The sequence below is a fragment of the Colletotrichum higginsianum genome, chromosome 2 (genome assembly GCF_001672515.1).
Source record: "Colletotrichum higginsianum IMI 349063 chromosome 2, whole genome shotgun sequence".
In the NCBI taxonomy this organism is placed as follows: Eukaryota; Fungi; Ascomycota; class Sordariomycetes; order Glomerellales; family Glomerellaceae; genus Colletotrichum; species Colletotrichum higginsianum.
The window spans coordinates 975,961-990,705 of NC_030955.1; the positions used below are offsets into that span (position 1 = coordinate 975,961).

General features: G+C 57.5%; 6 protein-coding genes across 6 annotated transcripts; 3 read left to right on the plus strand and 3 right to left on the minus strand.

Annotated features, from left to right (window-relative positions):
* Window positions 1-106: 106 nt before the first annotated feature.
* Window positions 107-994, plus strand: CH63R_02044 (uncharacterized protein; the record flags this gene model as incomplete). Its single annotated transcript, XM_018297019.1, has 2 exons — window positions 107-800; window positions 897-994. 2 exons carry the CDS (start codon window positions 107-109, stop codon window positions 992-994), a joined length of 792 nt encoding a protein of 263 aa, XP_018161835.1.
* Window positions 995-2,289: 1,295 nt separating this feature from the next.
* Window positions 2,290-2,685, plus strand: CH63R_02045 (Nedd8-like protein; the record flags this gene model as incomplete). Its single annotated transcript, XM_018297020.1, has 1 exon — window positions 2,290-2,685. One exon carries the CDS (start codon window positions 2,290-2,292, stop codon window positions 2,683-2,685), a length of 396 nt encoding a protein of 131 aa, XP_018161836.1.
* A 144-nt stretch (window positions 2,686-2,829) lies between these two features.
* On the plus strand, window positions 2,830-4,167 carry CH63R_02046 (TAP domain-containing protein; the record flags this gene model as incomplete). Its single annotated transcript, XM_018297021.1, has 3 exons — window positions 2,830-3,079; window positions 3,133-3,244; window positions 3,309-4,167. 3 exons carry the CDS (start codon window positions 2,830-2,832, stop codon window positions 4,165-4,167), a joined length of 1,221 nt encoding a protein of 406 aa, XP_018161837.1.
* A 226-nt stretch (window positions 4,168-4,393) lies between these two features.
* CH63R_02047 (Oxidoreductase) lies at window positions 4,394-5,689 on the minus strand (the record flags this gene model as incomplete). Its single annotated transcript, XM_018297022.1, has 2 exons — window positions 4,394-5,496; window positions 5,629-5,689. 2 exons carry the CDS (start codon window positions 5,687-5,689, stop codon window positions 4,394-4,396), a joined length of 1,164 nt encoding a protein of 387 aa, XP_018161838.1.
* A 609-nt stretch (window positions 5,690-6,298) lies between these two features.
* CH63R_02048 (Carboxylic ester hydrolase) lies at window positions 6,299-8,110 on the minus strand (the record flags this gene model as incomplete). The annotated part of the gene is made up of 2 exons (XM_018297023.1): window positions 6,299-7,552; window positions 7,643-8,110. The coding sequence occupies 2 exons, from the start codon at window positions 8,108-8,110 to the stop codon at window positions 6,299-6,301; spliced, it is 1,722 nt and encodes a 573-aa protein (XP_018161839.1).
* A 3,956-nt stretch (window positions 8,111-12,066) lies between these two features.
* Window positions 12,067-13,369, minus strand: CH63R_02049 (Heterokaryon incompatibility protein; the record flags this gene model as incomplete). The annotated part of the gene is made up of 2 exons (XM_018297024.1): window positions 12,067-12,811; window positions 12,876-13,369. The coding sequence occupies 2 exons, from the start codon at window positions 13,367-13,369 to the stop codon at window positions 12,067-12,069; spliced, it is 1,239 nt and encodes a 412-aa protein (XP_018161840.1).
* Between the last annotated feature and the right edge of the window lie 1,376 nt (window positions 13,370-14,745).

The following is a 14,745-nucleotide window of genomic DNA, read 5'->3' on the forward strand; positions in this document are numbered from 1 at the left end:
ATCCTATCATCAGCCCCCTTTCTTATTATTACTCCTAGTCAGCAAAATCCCTCTCTATCGCTGTACCTTCTCTCTTAATACTCTCGCCCGCACGCACGCCTTCGCCATGCAGGTATTTCTTCTGATCCTTTCTCTCGTTGCCCCTACCATTATTGGGGCACCAACTGAGGAATGGACGGACGGCATCAGCGACGGGTTTGCAGGACCCGGCTACATCGTCCCCAACAACATCAGTATTGACCCGTTTGTTGAAATCGACCCAACGATTCCAGGTATACGCCTGGCTTTGGACCTGGAGGCTGCCGATGCAGGTCTCGGCCCCGACGTGGAGCCCCAGGGAGGTGGGCTCGAGGCTCGAGCCGCCGTAACGACGAGCTTCATTCTCGGCAAAACGCGCGCAGAGTACGGCTGCGACCAGTCCATCAGGGCTGTGTTCGAGTCTGCCATCACAACACTCTGCTACCAAGGGGGCTGCGATGACGGATCCAGCTACTACCGCTCGGTCCGCTGGTCAAAGGGCGACCGGCAGAGGGTCAACATACGGGTGGCTGTTACAGGCACGTACTCGGGCAACGTGCGGCATCGACTGGTTGACGCGGTCAAGCAGACTGTCAACCCGCAGAGCGCGACTTCGTACGAGAAGAGATGGGCCGTGCAAATCGGCCTTGGTGGTCAGGCGGTCCTGAAATGCACCATGTCAAGGTTTCCAAACTACGTCCAGGTCACCCGTCGTGTCAATGGCAATCTGAGGGACGAGATCAAGGTCACGGTGTATCCTCCGGAGAAGGAAAAGCAAATTGGTGCGTTTCGACACCCTTTTCCTACACTACCACGCCCGTCAACGTCCAATGGCCAAAGGGTGGCAGACCACGACGTGAAGCTAACACATCACACAGGGTGCATTATCGCCAGCACTCTTGCTGCTATTGCAGGAGCCATCGGGGGTGTAGCCGGAGGTTTCTTTGGCACTGTGGCCGTTCCCTTCTGTTCTTGAAGACATTCTGGTAAGGCAGGGAAACCGCTCACACATTTCTCATGTCATTTCTTGATCTTTGAGTGTAGGACATGTGGGGTGATCTGTTTTGAAATGACATACAACACTCTTTATCTATCCAGCCTGTGAGAATCACGCAGACCGTTGCCGCTGTAATCCTAGCATTCAGACGAAAGACTCGGGTCAAATCTAGTATAGCTACGCACATGTCTCCTTGGAACGTTCCATGACTGTTTGTCATCCAATTGCACGCACTCTACGTGGTAGTAGGGGGTCGGGTACTGCCAGCCAGCTCTTATGGGTAGGTAGAATTCGGTGTCATTTCTATTCTTAGGTACCTTAGGTATAGGTTTGTATATGTTAGCCCTACAGTACCTGTGATGAGCACCATACGTCTAGGAATGAGAGAGTGAACAGTGGTTGATCTTTCTAAGATCTATTCTACACGATGGTTCGGGTTGAAATACCCGTGAGACCGGTCACGTGTCACCTTCGCGTGACTCGTGTGATTCAACGTGACCTACGAAGCAGTTCTGCTTCACGACAGTACCTGTACTTCTTGCTGTAGTGCCTGTGCGGTACCTTGCAGCAATCTGACAAGGCGCAGCACCTGGTAGCAGCAGCAACAGCCAGCGAATCGAGTCGCCTAAGCCGCCCTAAATCTTTCCCAAAGAGGAAATGCAAAGTACAACTACTAAACGACGTGGTTGCATGGGAATCTCACCCATATGGCTATACGCCTTGAGGTCTTGGCTTCGCACCACCTCCCCTTCTCCCTTACACTTCTCTCCTCTGTCTGCGTCATCGATGACTCCCATGTGTTCCACAAAAACATTCCGCTAATTCCACTTCTGCGCCCCGTAGGGCTGAAGTTCCCCCCCGCTGCGCCCTCTGCAGGCCTGATAACCTGATGGGTTTGCCCGATCATCGTTTGCGGGCGTGGCTATTCAATGCTTAGGTAACTGGAGCAGCGACCCTGGATTTCCCTTTTGGGGCATTAGTTGACATCTCTGTTGAGATTATTCTCGTCAGCACTAGAAGCCCTGCTTCAGATTGCTCTCCGATACACATTGCGATAGGCCCAGCATGGCAGTGGCCGACGTCAGATGTTGACTTTTCCAAGCAACCCTAAGACACAGAACAGCCAGGGAACCCGATATGAGTTGGCTGGAGGTTGGAGGACTATATATGCCTCCCTTCGACGCCTGATTTCCCGCTACAGTTCATCATTCAGCAACCACTCATCCTCTCTTCAATTGTAAAAGCTTCTATCACGAGTCTACCCCTAAAAAGCCATGTTGACATCAAAGCCACTGAGTCGTTGGTATTTGCTTGCCGCTCTGGCCGGCACCGCACTCATCACGACGGCATCCGCATCAGACCACGCCTCCATCGAATGGAGGAGATGTGACGACGTTCATGAGATTTTCTCCCTGATAGGGCAGAAGATTCATGTTCCCATCGAGTGTAGCAACGTCACGGTTCCGCTGGACTATGCCGAGCCCAACTCGACTGCAACCCTTGATCTCAAGGTGATCAAGGTTCCGGCATTGAAGCAACCGTCCAAGGGCAGTGTCGTTTTGCACTTCGGAGGGCCCACCGACTCTGGGAGGTTGTCGATGGCCGCGCTCAGCGAGACGATGCAGATGCAAGTATCCCGTAGTGCTTCTCTGGCGGAACGAGGCCACTGACTCTTTCGTAGTATCACTGGCCAAGGTTTCGATCTCATCGGATGGGAGCAGAGGTGAGTAACGGATGCAGACCCGACGCTCCTTTGCGTGCCATCGCCGTTCCCGGGTGTAGCTGACGCGCTCTCCAGAGGAACCTGGGATACCATGCCGCTGTTTTGCTCCGACAAGTCGCAGAACAGAAGCGTCACCGACGTCCCCCAAGTCAACATGGCCGTCACTCCCGATGACAGGATGAACGTTGGCAGGAACTGGGCCTTCGCGGAAGTTGAAGCGCAGAGGTGCTACGAGTATGCCAAAGACAAAGGAGCCGAGCTGGTCGGCACCATGTACACGGTCAGGGATGTGTGGGAAATCGTCGACGCGCTTGGAGGCGATCGGCTGCTTCGTTTCTGGGGTAAAGTCGATGCTGCAATGTTTTTGACAACGAATCATTAACCATCCGCCCAGGAATATCGTATGGCACTGTTGTCGGCTCTACCGCGGCGGCATTGCACCCCGACCGAGTGGAGAGACTGGTGCTCGACGGCGTCACGAATCCGCAGCAATGGTGGGCTGGCGAGTGAGTCCCCTCCCGGCTTCCATGGCATCTGGATGGGACACAAAGGCTAACAGAATCACGCAAGGACCTGGGAGATGCTGACGGACACCGACAAGGTATTCTCGGGCTTCCTGAGAACCTGTTTCGAGAAGCCGGACGCGTGCGTCTTGGCCGCGAAGAACCCCAACGCGACCGCCGCACAGCTAGAGTCCAAGATCTACGACCTCATTGATGACCTCAAATACCAGCCCATCCCGGTCCCAGTTAGCGACGCTATTCCTTTGGGGATTATCGATCAAAACATGGTCAAGGGTGTCATCCGCATGGGCCTCTACACCCCGTCCCAGTACCCGGCGCTGGCCGTCCGGCTCCAGCTTCTCCTCGACGGGGACATCGACGCGCTCATTAAGGGATACACGGCCACCTGGGCGACGAACAGCCTAGGAGACATCGGTCTGACGATCCCCTGCACTGATAATGCCCTTCGGGTCGACGACCTGGAGGACCTGATGCCGGAGCTCAGCAGAGCCTCCAAGATGAGCCGCCTGGCAGGCGACCTCCTGTCCTGGAACACGCACATGTGCGCCCGCTGGAAGCTGAACTCCAAGGAGAAGTTCACGCGCGGCTTCCACGAGCCCATCGACACCAGAAGCCCGCTGCTCATCTTCGGCAACGAGTACGACGTCGTCACCCCTTACGTGTCGGCCAGGAACATCAGCACGTCCTTCCCGGGCAGCGCCCTGGTCAAGTACAACGCCTTCGGACACGGTATCCAGGCCCAACCGTCGCTGTGCACGGTCGAGACGATGAAGCGGTACCTCGAGGACGGGGTCCTGCCGGCCGAGGACACCGTCTGCGAGCCGGCGGCGCATGTTTGGGAGGAGCAGGACTGGGCGACTCTTTGGGAGGAGCTCGGGTATCAGAGACCCAACTCCACTGATTAAGGATTCGCGCACAGCGCGAGGAGTGGCTCTGTTATTGATCTAGCAGGAGGTTTCGTTTAGTATGGATTGCGTTTGCAACGTGGTTACTACCATTGACGGGGTTGGAGGACTGTTTGTGCATGGAAGATTGCATCATTATGTCGTGTTTCATCTTTGCTAGTTTTGTTTTCTTCAACATGTAAAAGATTATTTTTCAGAATTGGCATGACGGATACCATCGTAGCTCTCACTTCCCGGTGTTGAGCGGGCTATCGACGTCGAATTCGTGGCTGGCTATCAAGTCAGGATACGTGACGGCCGCCTCCCGCAGCACCTGTTCCATGGTCTCCATGACGAGGACGCTCTCCGACCAGGGCATGGTCTCGCTCTCCAGCTTACCGTCTCGTATGCAGCGTGCGCTCTCGTCCGCCTCCCAGAACGTGCCGTTGCCCCAAGCCCTGCCCGGATCTTGCGGCTGAGGGCACTCAACCACCTCCACCTCGGCGCCGTCGCCCGCCGTCCTGATCACCTTGAACGAGAGCGGCTTGTAAGCCGGGTGTTCGACCTGGATCTCGCCGGCCGAGCCTTGGATGCGGACGGCCGGCATCCCTGAGCTCCCCGGGTCGGTCGCCACTCGGAGGGACGAGGTGGCTATGCCCATCGTGCCGTGCTCCGGGAAGTTGAGGACGACGGTGGCGGACTCGTCGATTCCCGTGGCGTACTTCTGTACCGTGGACAGGACCTGCGGCCTCTCCTTGACGGCCTCGGGCTGCATGTGGTACAGGATCTGGAAGACCCAGGTGAGCGGGTAGACGCCGAGGCCGAGCAGCACGCCGCCGGCCAGGTCCGGGTTGACCATCCTGTGCGAGTCGTCGTAGCCGAGCCTCGCGCTCCCGGGCTCCTTGCTGCCGTTCGCCCGCGACAGGTCCGCCGTGACGCGGTACACCTTCCCGATGGCGCCGGCGCCGACGAGCCGGCGGATCTCGGCGCTCAGCGGGAAGAACCGCGTCCAGACGCCTTCCAGGAGGAACAGCCCCCTCTCGCGGGCCGTCGCGTACAGCCGCCGGGCCTGCTCCGCGGTGACGGTCAGGGGCTTCTCGCAGAGGACGTTCTTGCCGGCCCGCAGGGCGAGCATGGCGTTTTGGAAGTGGTGGCTGTGCGGGGTCGCGACGTAGACGACGTCGACGCCGGGGTCCCGGACGAGTTGCGCGTAGGAGCCGTAGGTCGCGACGCCGGCCGGGGCGGGGTGGCCGATGCGGCCGAGGAAGTCGAGGGCTCGTCGGGGGTCCTTGGAGGACGAGACCGCGGCGATCTCGTGCGCGACGTCGCCGACGCCGCGCGTCGCTGGGTCTGTGAGTAGGTCTTTGCAGAAGTCTGGCTGGGGGGGTCAGCAGTGTGGACGGACGATGGAAGTGTTTGATATCAAGGAACGGCAACCGACATCCCCATGCGGCGCGATGCTGCGAGGATCACGTCACCTACATTCGGACATGGCCCCGGTGGCCATGATCCCCCATCGAAGCACAAACGGCTCAGCCGTCATTCTGGCTGCTCGTTCGGAGGAAGTCCTCCGTTGCCGGCTAGAGTGTTGGAGGAAGTGTCAACGGTGGAGGGTCAGCAAGAAGAAGACGGAAAATCCTGTTAACAATCTGGCAACTTTCACCACGCCCTTTCAACCTGGCGCCGTTGCTGAACTACGACAAACTAGGGCTGAAGAGAATCGTCGCAGTCATGATCGACAGGCGGGGGACACTCCATGGGATCTCGGGGTTTCATACGACTTCAAACTCGGTAGTTCGGGGTAGTAAGCGCCGGGGTTACAGTCAGTTCCGGTTGGGGGACGTCTGTGGTGGAGGACACTCGGCCTGACAGGATTGACTTTTACTAATTCAAAGCAAGCGAGCGGCCTTTTTGAACTTTCGGAATTCGGGCAAAAGTCAATCAATGATGAGCAGTTTTGACTGCTTCTTTCTTTGAGGACACCACGGCATGTCAAAGATCACCACCAGCCTCGGACTTGTCATCTCTCCCAGAAAAGTTAGACTTTAAGTTTCCATTATCGTAATTACTAGCCTATGTCATCAATCATAAATAGGCCTGCCGAGTCCCCCGGTTCGCGTTGAGGGTTACACTCGAGGCCTGGCATCGTGCACTACAGGTGCAGGCTCGCCGCGTTGTTCACGATCCAGTCCGCGCTGGCCTGCCGGAAGTCGTCCTTCAGGCTGCCGGCCTTGTCGGCGAAGAACTGGATCAGGTTCTGGCCCTGGGACCACTTGGGCCAGTTGGGGTACTGGCCGTTGGACCCCACGTTGGGGTCGAGGGCGTGGACGAAGTTGGTGTAGTAGGTGCGGATGCTGCGGGCGGCGTAGTTGTCCTTGATGCCGTAGAAGACCTGGATGAGGTCGGAGCCGTGGAAGGTGCCGAGGATCGGGGTGCCGTAATTGTAGGAGGCGAGGTAGGACCACGAGGGCACGTCCGGGTGGGCGGCGATGGCGAGCTTGAGGAAGAAGCGGCGGGTGAGGGTGAAGACGAGGTCGCCGAGGACGGCGGAGCGGCGCTTGAAGCCCGGGAAGATCTCGTTGAAGAGGCCGGTGCGGAACGGGCTGCCGTTGAGGATGTCGCTCAGCAGGCCGTCGTCGTAGGTGTCGACGTAGGCGCGGAGCTGGTCCTCGGTGGCGCCGGCGAAGAAGTAGTCCTTGAGGTACGACACGAGCTTGTCGGTGGAGGTGAGGTTGGCCTGGAACAGGCCGAAGAGGGTGCCCTCGTCCTCCTGGTTGCCGATGATCATGGGCACGGCCGCGTACTGGCCGTTCTTGGCGAGGACGTCGGGGCTCGCCGTGAGGGTCCGGCCGTCCGGGCGGGGCAGGTAGGAGAGCGCGATGGAGTTGTACGAGAGGATGCCGGGGAGGGAGGTGACGGCGTTGAGGAAGGTGGTGTAGTCGACCTCGCGCAGGCAGTTGAGCGTGTCGGCGCTGCCGCTGCAGCCGGCCTCGGCGACGACCTTGTCGTAGACGGCCTGGCCTTTGGGGCAGTCGACGGGATCCGTGGGCGCGAGGCTGCCCGAGTTCATGATGGCGCCGCGGAAGAGGGCCTTGCCCTTGTACTTGTTGTCGCCGTTGTACAGGGCCATCTGGTCGAAGACGGAGATGGCGCCGGCGGACTCGCCCCAGATGGTGACCTTGGCCGGGTCGCCGCCGAACGCCGCGATGTTGTCGGCGACCCATTCGAGGCCCATCCGCTGGTCGAGGAGGCCGAGGTTGGCGGACCCGTCGGCGAGGATCTCCTTGCCGGGCATGAAGCCGAAACCGGCGACGCGGTAGTTCACGGCGACGAAGATGAAGGGCTTGCCGATGTCGACGCTTTGCTGGACGAGGCTGGTGCCGTCGTACATGGAGGACCATCCGAGCTATTGGGACCAAAAAAAAGTCAATTGCTGAGACGAACGCACGCAGGGTCATCAAATATCAGATGACGAAGGGCCTTGAGTTTTGTTTACCTGGAAGCCACCTCCAAAAATCCAGTAGAGGACGGGCAGCTTCGCATCAGCCTTGGTGCCCTCGGGACGGGCTACGGTGATGCTGAGGCAGTCCTCGGTCTGACCCGTTGCCTTCTGGACGAAGGGCAGGTTCGCGATGTCTCCCAAAAGGTCGAGGAGGACGTTCTGGTTGTCGGAGGAGGTGATCATCTGCGGGCAGGCGGCGGCGGGGCCGGTGGCGTCGAAGGTGCCGATGTTCCCGGTCAGGCGCACGGGGGGCTTCAGCCGGAGCGGGCCGGTGGGCGGTTTGGCGTAGGGGATCCCGCCAAAGGACTCGACCTTGTTCATGACGTTCCCGACGACGGTCGCCGTGTCGAGGACGACGGTCGCGGTCTTGGCGGCCCTGTCTTCCAAGGGCCGAGTGTCGTCCGGGACCGCCAACGCGGCTCCCAAAAGGGAGAGGGACGAGAGGAGGGCGGAAAGCTGCATGATGGCGGATGACGGGAGAGGCACGAATGGCTACCAACTGGGACCTGCAGTGACCGAGACTGTAGGACTAGAAGGGGGCGGGGGGCGATGGGAGGTTATCACTAAACGTGAGCTACAGGATACTCCCGGTTGATGAGCCTTGGTTGAAGACGATCGCAATGAGCTACCTCGGACGCCTCGACCTGAGCAGACGCCATTGTAGAGCGAGAGAGAGAGGGCTTCTTATTGATCTATTTAAGTGCAGTTCCATCGGCTCCATCAATGGGAAATTCTGCTTGGGGCGGATGGGTCTGTGGACAGTGGACAGTGGACACCAAGACGAAAATCCGCACCCACCACCGGTTCGAACCCACCCCTTGCACCACCGTACTATTGTCTTTGTGTGCGCGTGTGTTTGCTTGTGTGTGTGTGTGTGTGTGTGTGTGTGTGTGTGTGTGTGTGTGTGTGTGGCCCGGACGGGAGGGAGGGGCGGAGGGCCTAAAATTGTGAATGGCACTCTCTGGGCGCGCGCTTGGGAGAAGCTCGTGTCCTTGTGCGAAGTATACCAAGGGATCCCAGTTCCCTGGCGCCTGAGTCGTGATCGTGATTACTCGAGCGGGTATCGTATCGCTAGGCGTGCTCAGTTGACCAGGCAGAGAAGTGCAAAAACTCAACAAACCGGGAATGCAACATTCCCCATGGGGTAGCCGGGGGGGTGCCTTCTCGCCAGGGGGGGGGGGGGAGGGGGACGGGGGGAAATCATGGACAGTCAATACGGAAAATCCAGTCTGGGACGGGAAGAGTCGGCCGAATGACCACGGCAGTTCACCAGTTGTCCGGTGATGATGCGGGGGAATATCGAAAGTCCCGCTGCGGCACAGCAAAATGACAAGAGTGACAGCCAGCCTTATTGACGTAAGACCAGACATTCACATGGAAATTTATGCAGAGTCAGTTGGAACTTGGGCTGCCGTTGCGTCCCGCCTCGGTATGTCGGGCGGCAGAATAGTCGAAAGAAGCATGCAAGCGCAGGCAGGGGGGGCCATCTAGGGAGGGATAGAGAGTGTGTGTATGGTCGAGTCGAACGAACCGGCGTGGGATTTTGTCCTTTCGTAGCGCATGTGATGGTGAGACTCATGCGCCGGACAGACACCAGGAACCAGGAACTCCGTCCCAATGAGGCATCGATGATCCTCTGATGTCGAGCTGAGGGTGTGAGACCTGCATCCCCCCTCTGGTCCGTCGTGGGTTGTCCGGCGGGCATAAGCGCCGCGGACTGCTGCATGACAGGACGGTGACGGGGCGGACGGCGGGGCATGGCCAAGCTGTACGTCTTCGATAGTGTGCTTGCTTGGGACTTTGACTATCGTTAATCGGGGAATGCGGGGGAGGTGATGGGCTCTGTCGTTCACCAAGATTCAACCTGCATCTATCTCCATTTCCGTTGGAACGGTTGGGAGAGGGAATAACGGGATGCCTCTACTCCATCCGAAAGAAGGTCGCCTGACGTCGATCGTCACCCCCGGACCCCTGCACCGGCACTGGAGCCAGCCATCCACGGGACACGATGCTCTCGGATCTGGTGTCCTACCATGGTAATGAAGCCGAGTGTACGTGGGGCCCTGGATCGAGATAGTTGCGAAGGCATCGCGGTTTTGGTACTCGTGCTTCGCTCGAAGGGGCGCCGTGAAAGCCGGGCACGCAACAGCAGCTAGGTCGGTAGCTCGCTAGCGGGCACACGAACAACTCGGGGGAAGCCCCGGGGTGAAGCCCCGTTGCGGCCGGGCGAGGCGGAATATTCCACCAGTGTGCTTTGGCCCGAGACATTGGAAAAGAAAAAAAAACGGCTTCCACTTCCCACACGAACAAGTACGAGATGGCGGGGGGGTCACACGGATACATACATGGTTACACTCGCAATCTTTAGCGTTGTGGTGCTTTTGCGAGCCTCGATCATCCACGCACGTACGCTTCCTTTGTACAAGATGGACGTACGATGCTTGTCGTTGCTTGGGGGTGTGCACGCACCCATTGGATGGATTGTTGCGCCATAACAGTTTCCGAAAACGAGAAACGAGTCCGCCGTATGCGAAAATAAAATAAAAATAAAATAGTGAAAACCCTCGAAGGAAATGAACAGACGCGCACACGAGTTCGAGCAGTGAAAACAGGTATAGTGGTGTTCGGGGGGCAGATGCGGGCTTGTACCGACTGGGAACAGCGACTCAGCTTCCGTGGTGTGTCTTGAGCCGTATCGGGCGTCCAGCTCGCGCGGGACGCCTTGGAGCTGCCCAGAGATGCCTCGGTCCGGCCGGCTGGTCTGTCTTCAACATATCAAGAAATAGCTGGTATTGTTTGTTCACGTCGACCTCCCCAAGGAAAGCATGTGTTTTCCTGAAGCCCCGAGGCTTGCCGTTCTCGAGTTGTCGAAAGAAAAACCAGAGCACACGTGTGAATGTTGCGCATGCGCTCGCGCTCACCCGCGCGACGCAACCCAAGCTTGTAAAGTGGGAATTCACTTCAAGACCATGAGAGACGGTGGCAGCGACACGCACAGCCCGCCGCCCGCCGCCCGCCCGCCCACCTGCGAGATTCACCGCCAGGTGCGCAAAGTAGTTAATATAATGTTGCGGGGCCCTCGAATATCGAAATGCCGGCCTCTCCTCAACAGTTGTGGAGTCGGGGCATGACGCTTGCAAACTCCATCCGCCTGCCCATCTTCCCTGTCGAGAAATTTCTTAACCCGTTATCCGGGGCCCTCTTTTGCCCCGGTGATCGAGCTTCTTCGTTTGCTGCGAATCCCCATGAGCCATCTCCGCAGTCCCAAGGAAACCCCCCTTTCCTCCTTTCTCCTTTCCCCGTTCCCCAGGCACCCGGGTTGGTTCATGGACTAAGGAGATTCTCGTATCCGCAGTTGTTGAGGTACTAGAGAAATTTTTGAAATGGATCTGGGTCTCTTAGGCTTGGACGCCAAGCCGGTGCCAAGACCCGAAGAATGTTCGCAAGTTCTTCGCCAAACCAAACACCCCTTAGGGGAAATGTCGTTAGAAACTGGTGGATTGACAGAAACTGAAGAAGAGGCCCCCTGATTCGATAGGTGAAGATGCAGCTTTGGATCGGAGCCACGTTTGCGGCAGTGGATTGTTTGGGTCCGACGCCACCATTTCGCTCCCACTCATCTCAACTGTCAGTGGGAGGACAAAAGTCTGCGCCACCCTTACGGTTTGTCATCTTGAAACCACTTAAAGATGCGGCTACTTGATACTGAATTTATAGTGTTAACTTGGGTAGAAAAGTATGTTTTAAAAATAAACCCAAAGTCATGCATCAATCTAGTGTACCAGCTCTTAGTATTAGATGAGATTTTTCCCTGGGGGGATAAATAAATTATAGGGGGAGAAAGTTATACGAATAACGTATGATGCAAACTTTCTTGTTTGAAAAACCAGTTGAAAGGTGCGGCAGATTGTTTTCCCCCTACGATATATGTACTCGGCCGGTCCGAGAGTCTGTTTTCTGGCCCACGGTCTAACCCCAGTGCAGTATCTGTAATTTTAGCGAAAAAGCAGCGCGAATCACTTTTATCATCCGAGCGCACATCGTGGTGTTCATTGCCGAAACCCTTTTCGGGACCCTGGGCTGCTCGGCCGGGCCGGGGACGGGCCGGACGTTGGGGCCGCCGTTCGATATCAAGCCTGCAACGTCCGTTGTCTCTCCTCTTCTGGGACCCGTCGCTTTCACTTGTCCGAATGCCAGCAACACATCGACCGGTGATACGTGAGTTTCTGATATGATCACAACAGCGTTTCCCTTCACAAGAGTCCAGACAAAGCGTCTTTTGCCCCTCGACACCAGCTGTGGAACATCATTCTTGCACCGTGGCTGGAACCTGACCAGAAAGCGCACAAGACTCGAAAGGCGGCACAACGTCCTTTTTGTTTTGATAGAGCACTGTCACATGGAAATTCGTGGGACACTCAAAATACGCCGCCTTGCCCAACGTTTCTCAACTCGCAATCCCCCTCCAGCACGCCCATCCCAAGTCTTTCATACGCCATCTGCCACAGGCGTTCTTCACCCTCCTGCGACTTCATGGGCTGAAGGAACAACACGTAATACTTGCGTTCCTCAACTTGGACCCCCTTCAGCCTTGCAAGCACGGCCAAGTATCGTGGAAAAGGCGACTCGGTATCCCCGTCAAGGGTGATCCAGCCGCGCGACCGTCCCTTAGAATCATAGATGTGGTCACGGCCACTGTCGATTCCCACGTCAACCGCCCGCAAACCAGGTTCAGTAAACTCCCAAACGGTCGTCGTCAACGACGTCCTGTCGAATGAAACGTGACCGAACCGATCCAGGGTCCCGAACCCATCAGGCAGAAACCCGACCGGCCCCTCATAGGCCATCCACGACCACGAGGGCACGGTCGACGACTTGTAGTCAATCTTGCCCCTTGTGTCCGCCTTTCCCCGGTGCCAGAGCAGAGACCTGTGGAGATACCAGTCCATGATGCCGTGGTGGACCGGGCACGGCAGCGCCTTTTGCACACGCGCCATCAGCCCGGAAACGGCGACCGCCCTGTCCGACGGCTCCGTGATGCCGCGCCGCGAGTAGTCCTCCAGCAGCGACCGGAGAAACTCCCAGGTCGTCGCGAACCCCGAGCTTCGGAGCCGGTCCGGGAACCTGGGGTCGATCTGGAAGTATCGTTTGGTCCCCCTCCTCCTGGAATGATGGGATTGTGTTAGTTCAAATTCGGGGAGGGAGGGGGGGCTTGATCCAATCTCACGTTCGCAGAAAAACGCCGTTCCCCGCGTAGATGCCCTCCCCGCACTCTCCGTACACCTGGTTGCTGGTGAAGTGTATCGTCCGCGGCGAGAGGAGCCGCTCCTGCATGACCCACGCCCGTCGGTTGAGTCCGGACGCGTTGACGTCGTCGTCAAAGTCTGCCACGTTCGTAGAGACGTATGCAGCCCGCCCATCGGCGCTCTCGACAAAGAGGCCATCGTTGCGTGGCAGCCCTCCCAGGAACCCGGTGCTCGAGTCCGGGGCGGACGTGGCTGCTATCGTGCAGTATGCCGAGGCATAGACGTCCTCCATCCGCTTCGACTCCCGGTTCCAGTCCCGGGCGTCATCCTGGACGATGCAGAGCGAGTCGACCCAGAGGTATAGTACCCCAAGCCCCCGCGTTACCCAGACGGCGTCTTGGAGGGTCTTGGGCAGCTCGTCGAGCGTGAACCCCTGCATGCGTAACGCTAGGTTTGCTGCCAGAGTGCGCCACATGGGACTCTGTCCGGCGGTGGATTTGCCCCAGCAGTGAGACAGCGCGAGGTATCGATTCCCCTCCGACGTGCTTGCATCGTCTAGACGCAGTTGGCCGGGGTCTCCCGACGGGTGGACGTTGAGGAGGCGCGCGGGGAGGAAGCGTCTCTTGGGCCTGGAGTCGCTCCGGCAATCATGACATTCGTCGCAGTTCTGGAGCCATGAGCGCAGCGGCGGGACGCGAGCGCAGTCGGTCTTATAGTTGTCGTGTACCGGTTGAGGCTCGGACTGCGATATTCTCGCGGTGTTCTGGGGTCCTTCCTGCTGGCCGAGAAGGGGTTTTAAAGATGTGCCAGGGGTAACTGCTCGTAGTTTAGTGCATATATGTATATTTATGTGAAATGAATGCCAGAACACGGGCTCAGATACGGCCCAGGAAGAGTGAGAAGCTTACGATAGTATACTCGCGAAACGACACGTCCTTTCGGATATATAGTGAGCAGCGAGTCTGGGTTCCTTTCGACGGCGACCGGGGCGGAGTCATCGGAACCCCCAGCCTGCCCGGACAACACAGACCGAAGTGGACAGTCGTTTGCATCGTTCTCGGGATGCAGAAGCGTTGTAGTCCCTGCTTCAAAGACCAGTGGCCCACACCAAGCACATTGGTGGCCTTGGTACGGAGCAGCGGATCCTGACAAGGTCTCATCCGCATGGGCACAGGCAAGCGTGACGTCGATTTCGGCGCTCCAAGGTTCGTCCTACAAGGGGAAATTAGAGATGCCGAAACCGGTTCGGAGGCAGTTGTTCATGCTGACGGGCTTCCTGTGTTGAATACTTACAAACTATTTCAAAGACACAGCTTTCTATCAATGCTTCCTTGCAGTTTTTGGAAGGGTCTCGCAATTACTCACTTCCTGTCGCAACACCAAAGCGCGCGTCAGTCACTACCACCCAGCTTCAGCAGGCCGCCAGTCATACTCACTCGCTATGGCAATGAAGTGCAGCTAGTCAGTTCATTCTGCACAGTTTGGGATGTTGAACAGTCACCTACACGCTAAACCGACGCGCATTCCTCGGTCAGTCGATGCTCCACAGCTCAGGATAGTCCGCTAGATGCTTACGCCCTATTTCAACACATGCAAACCCGTTAGCCTATCTTACACAGGTGATAGCGTATTATCATTTGGTAACTTCTTACACTCTGTTATGGCGAGCAGCCCTCTGTTAGCTACAGCTGTATTGTTGGAGGTTCTAGAGAGTCCCTACCCGCTATTCGAGTTGACATTCCCTGATCAGCCTGCACTATACAGCTTCAGGTAGTCCAGGAAGTCACCTACTCCCTGTACAGCACAAAGATGCCAGCCGGTTAGCATTATGCACCTAGTAGTATCCGAGGA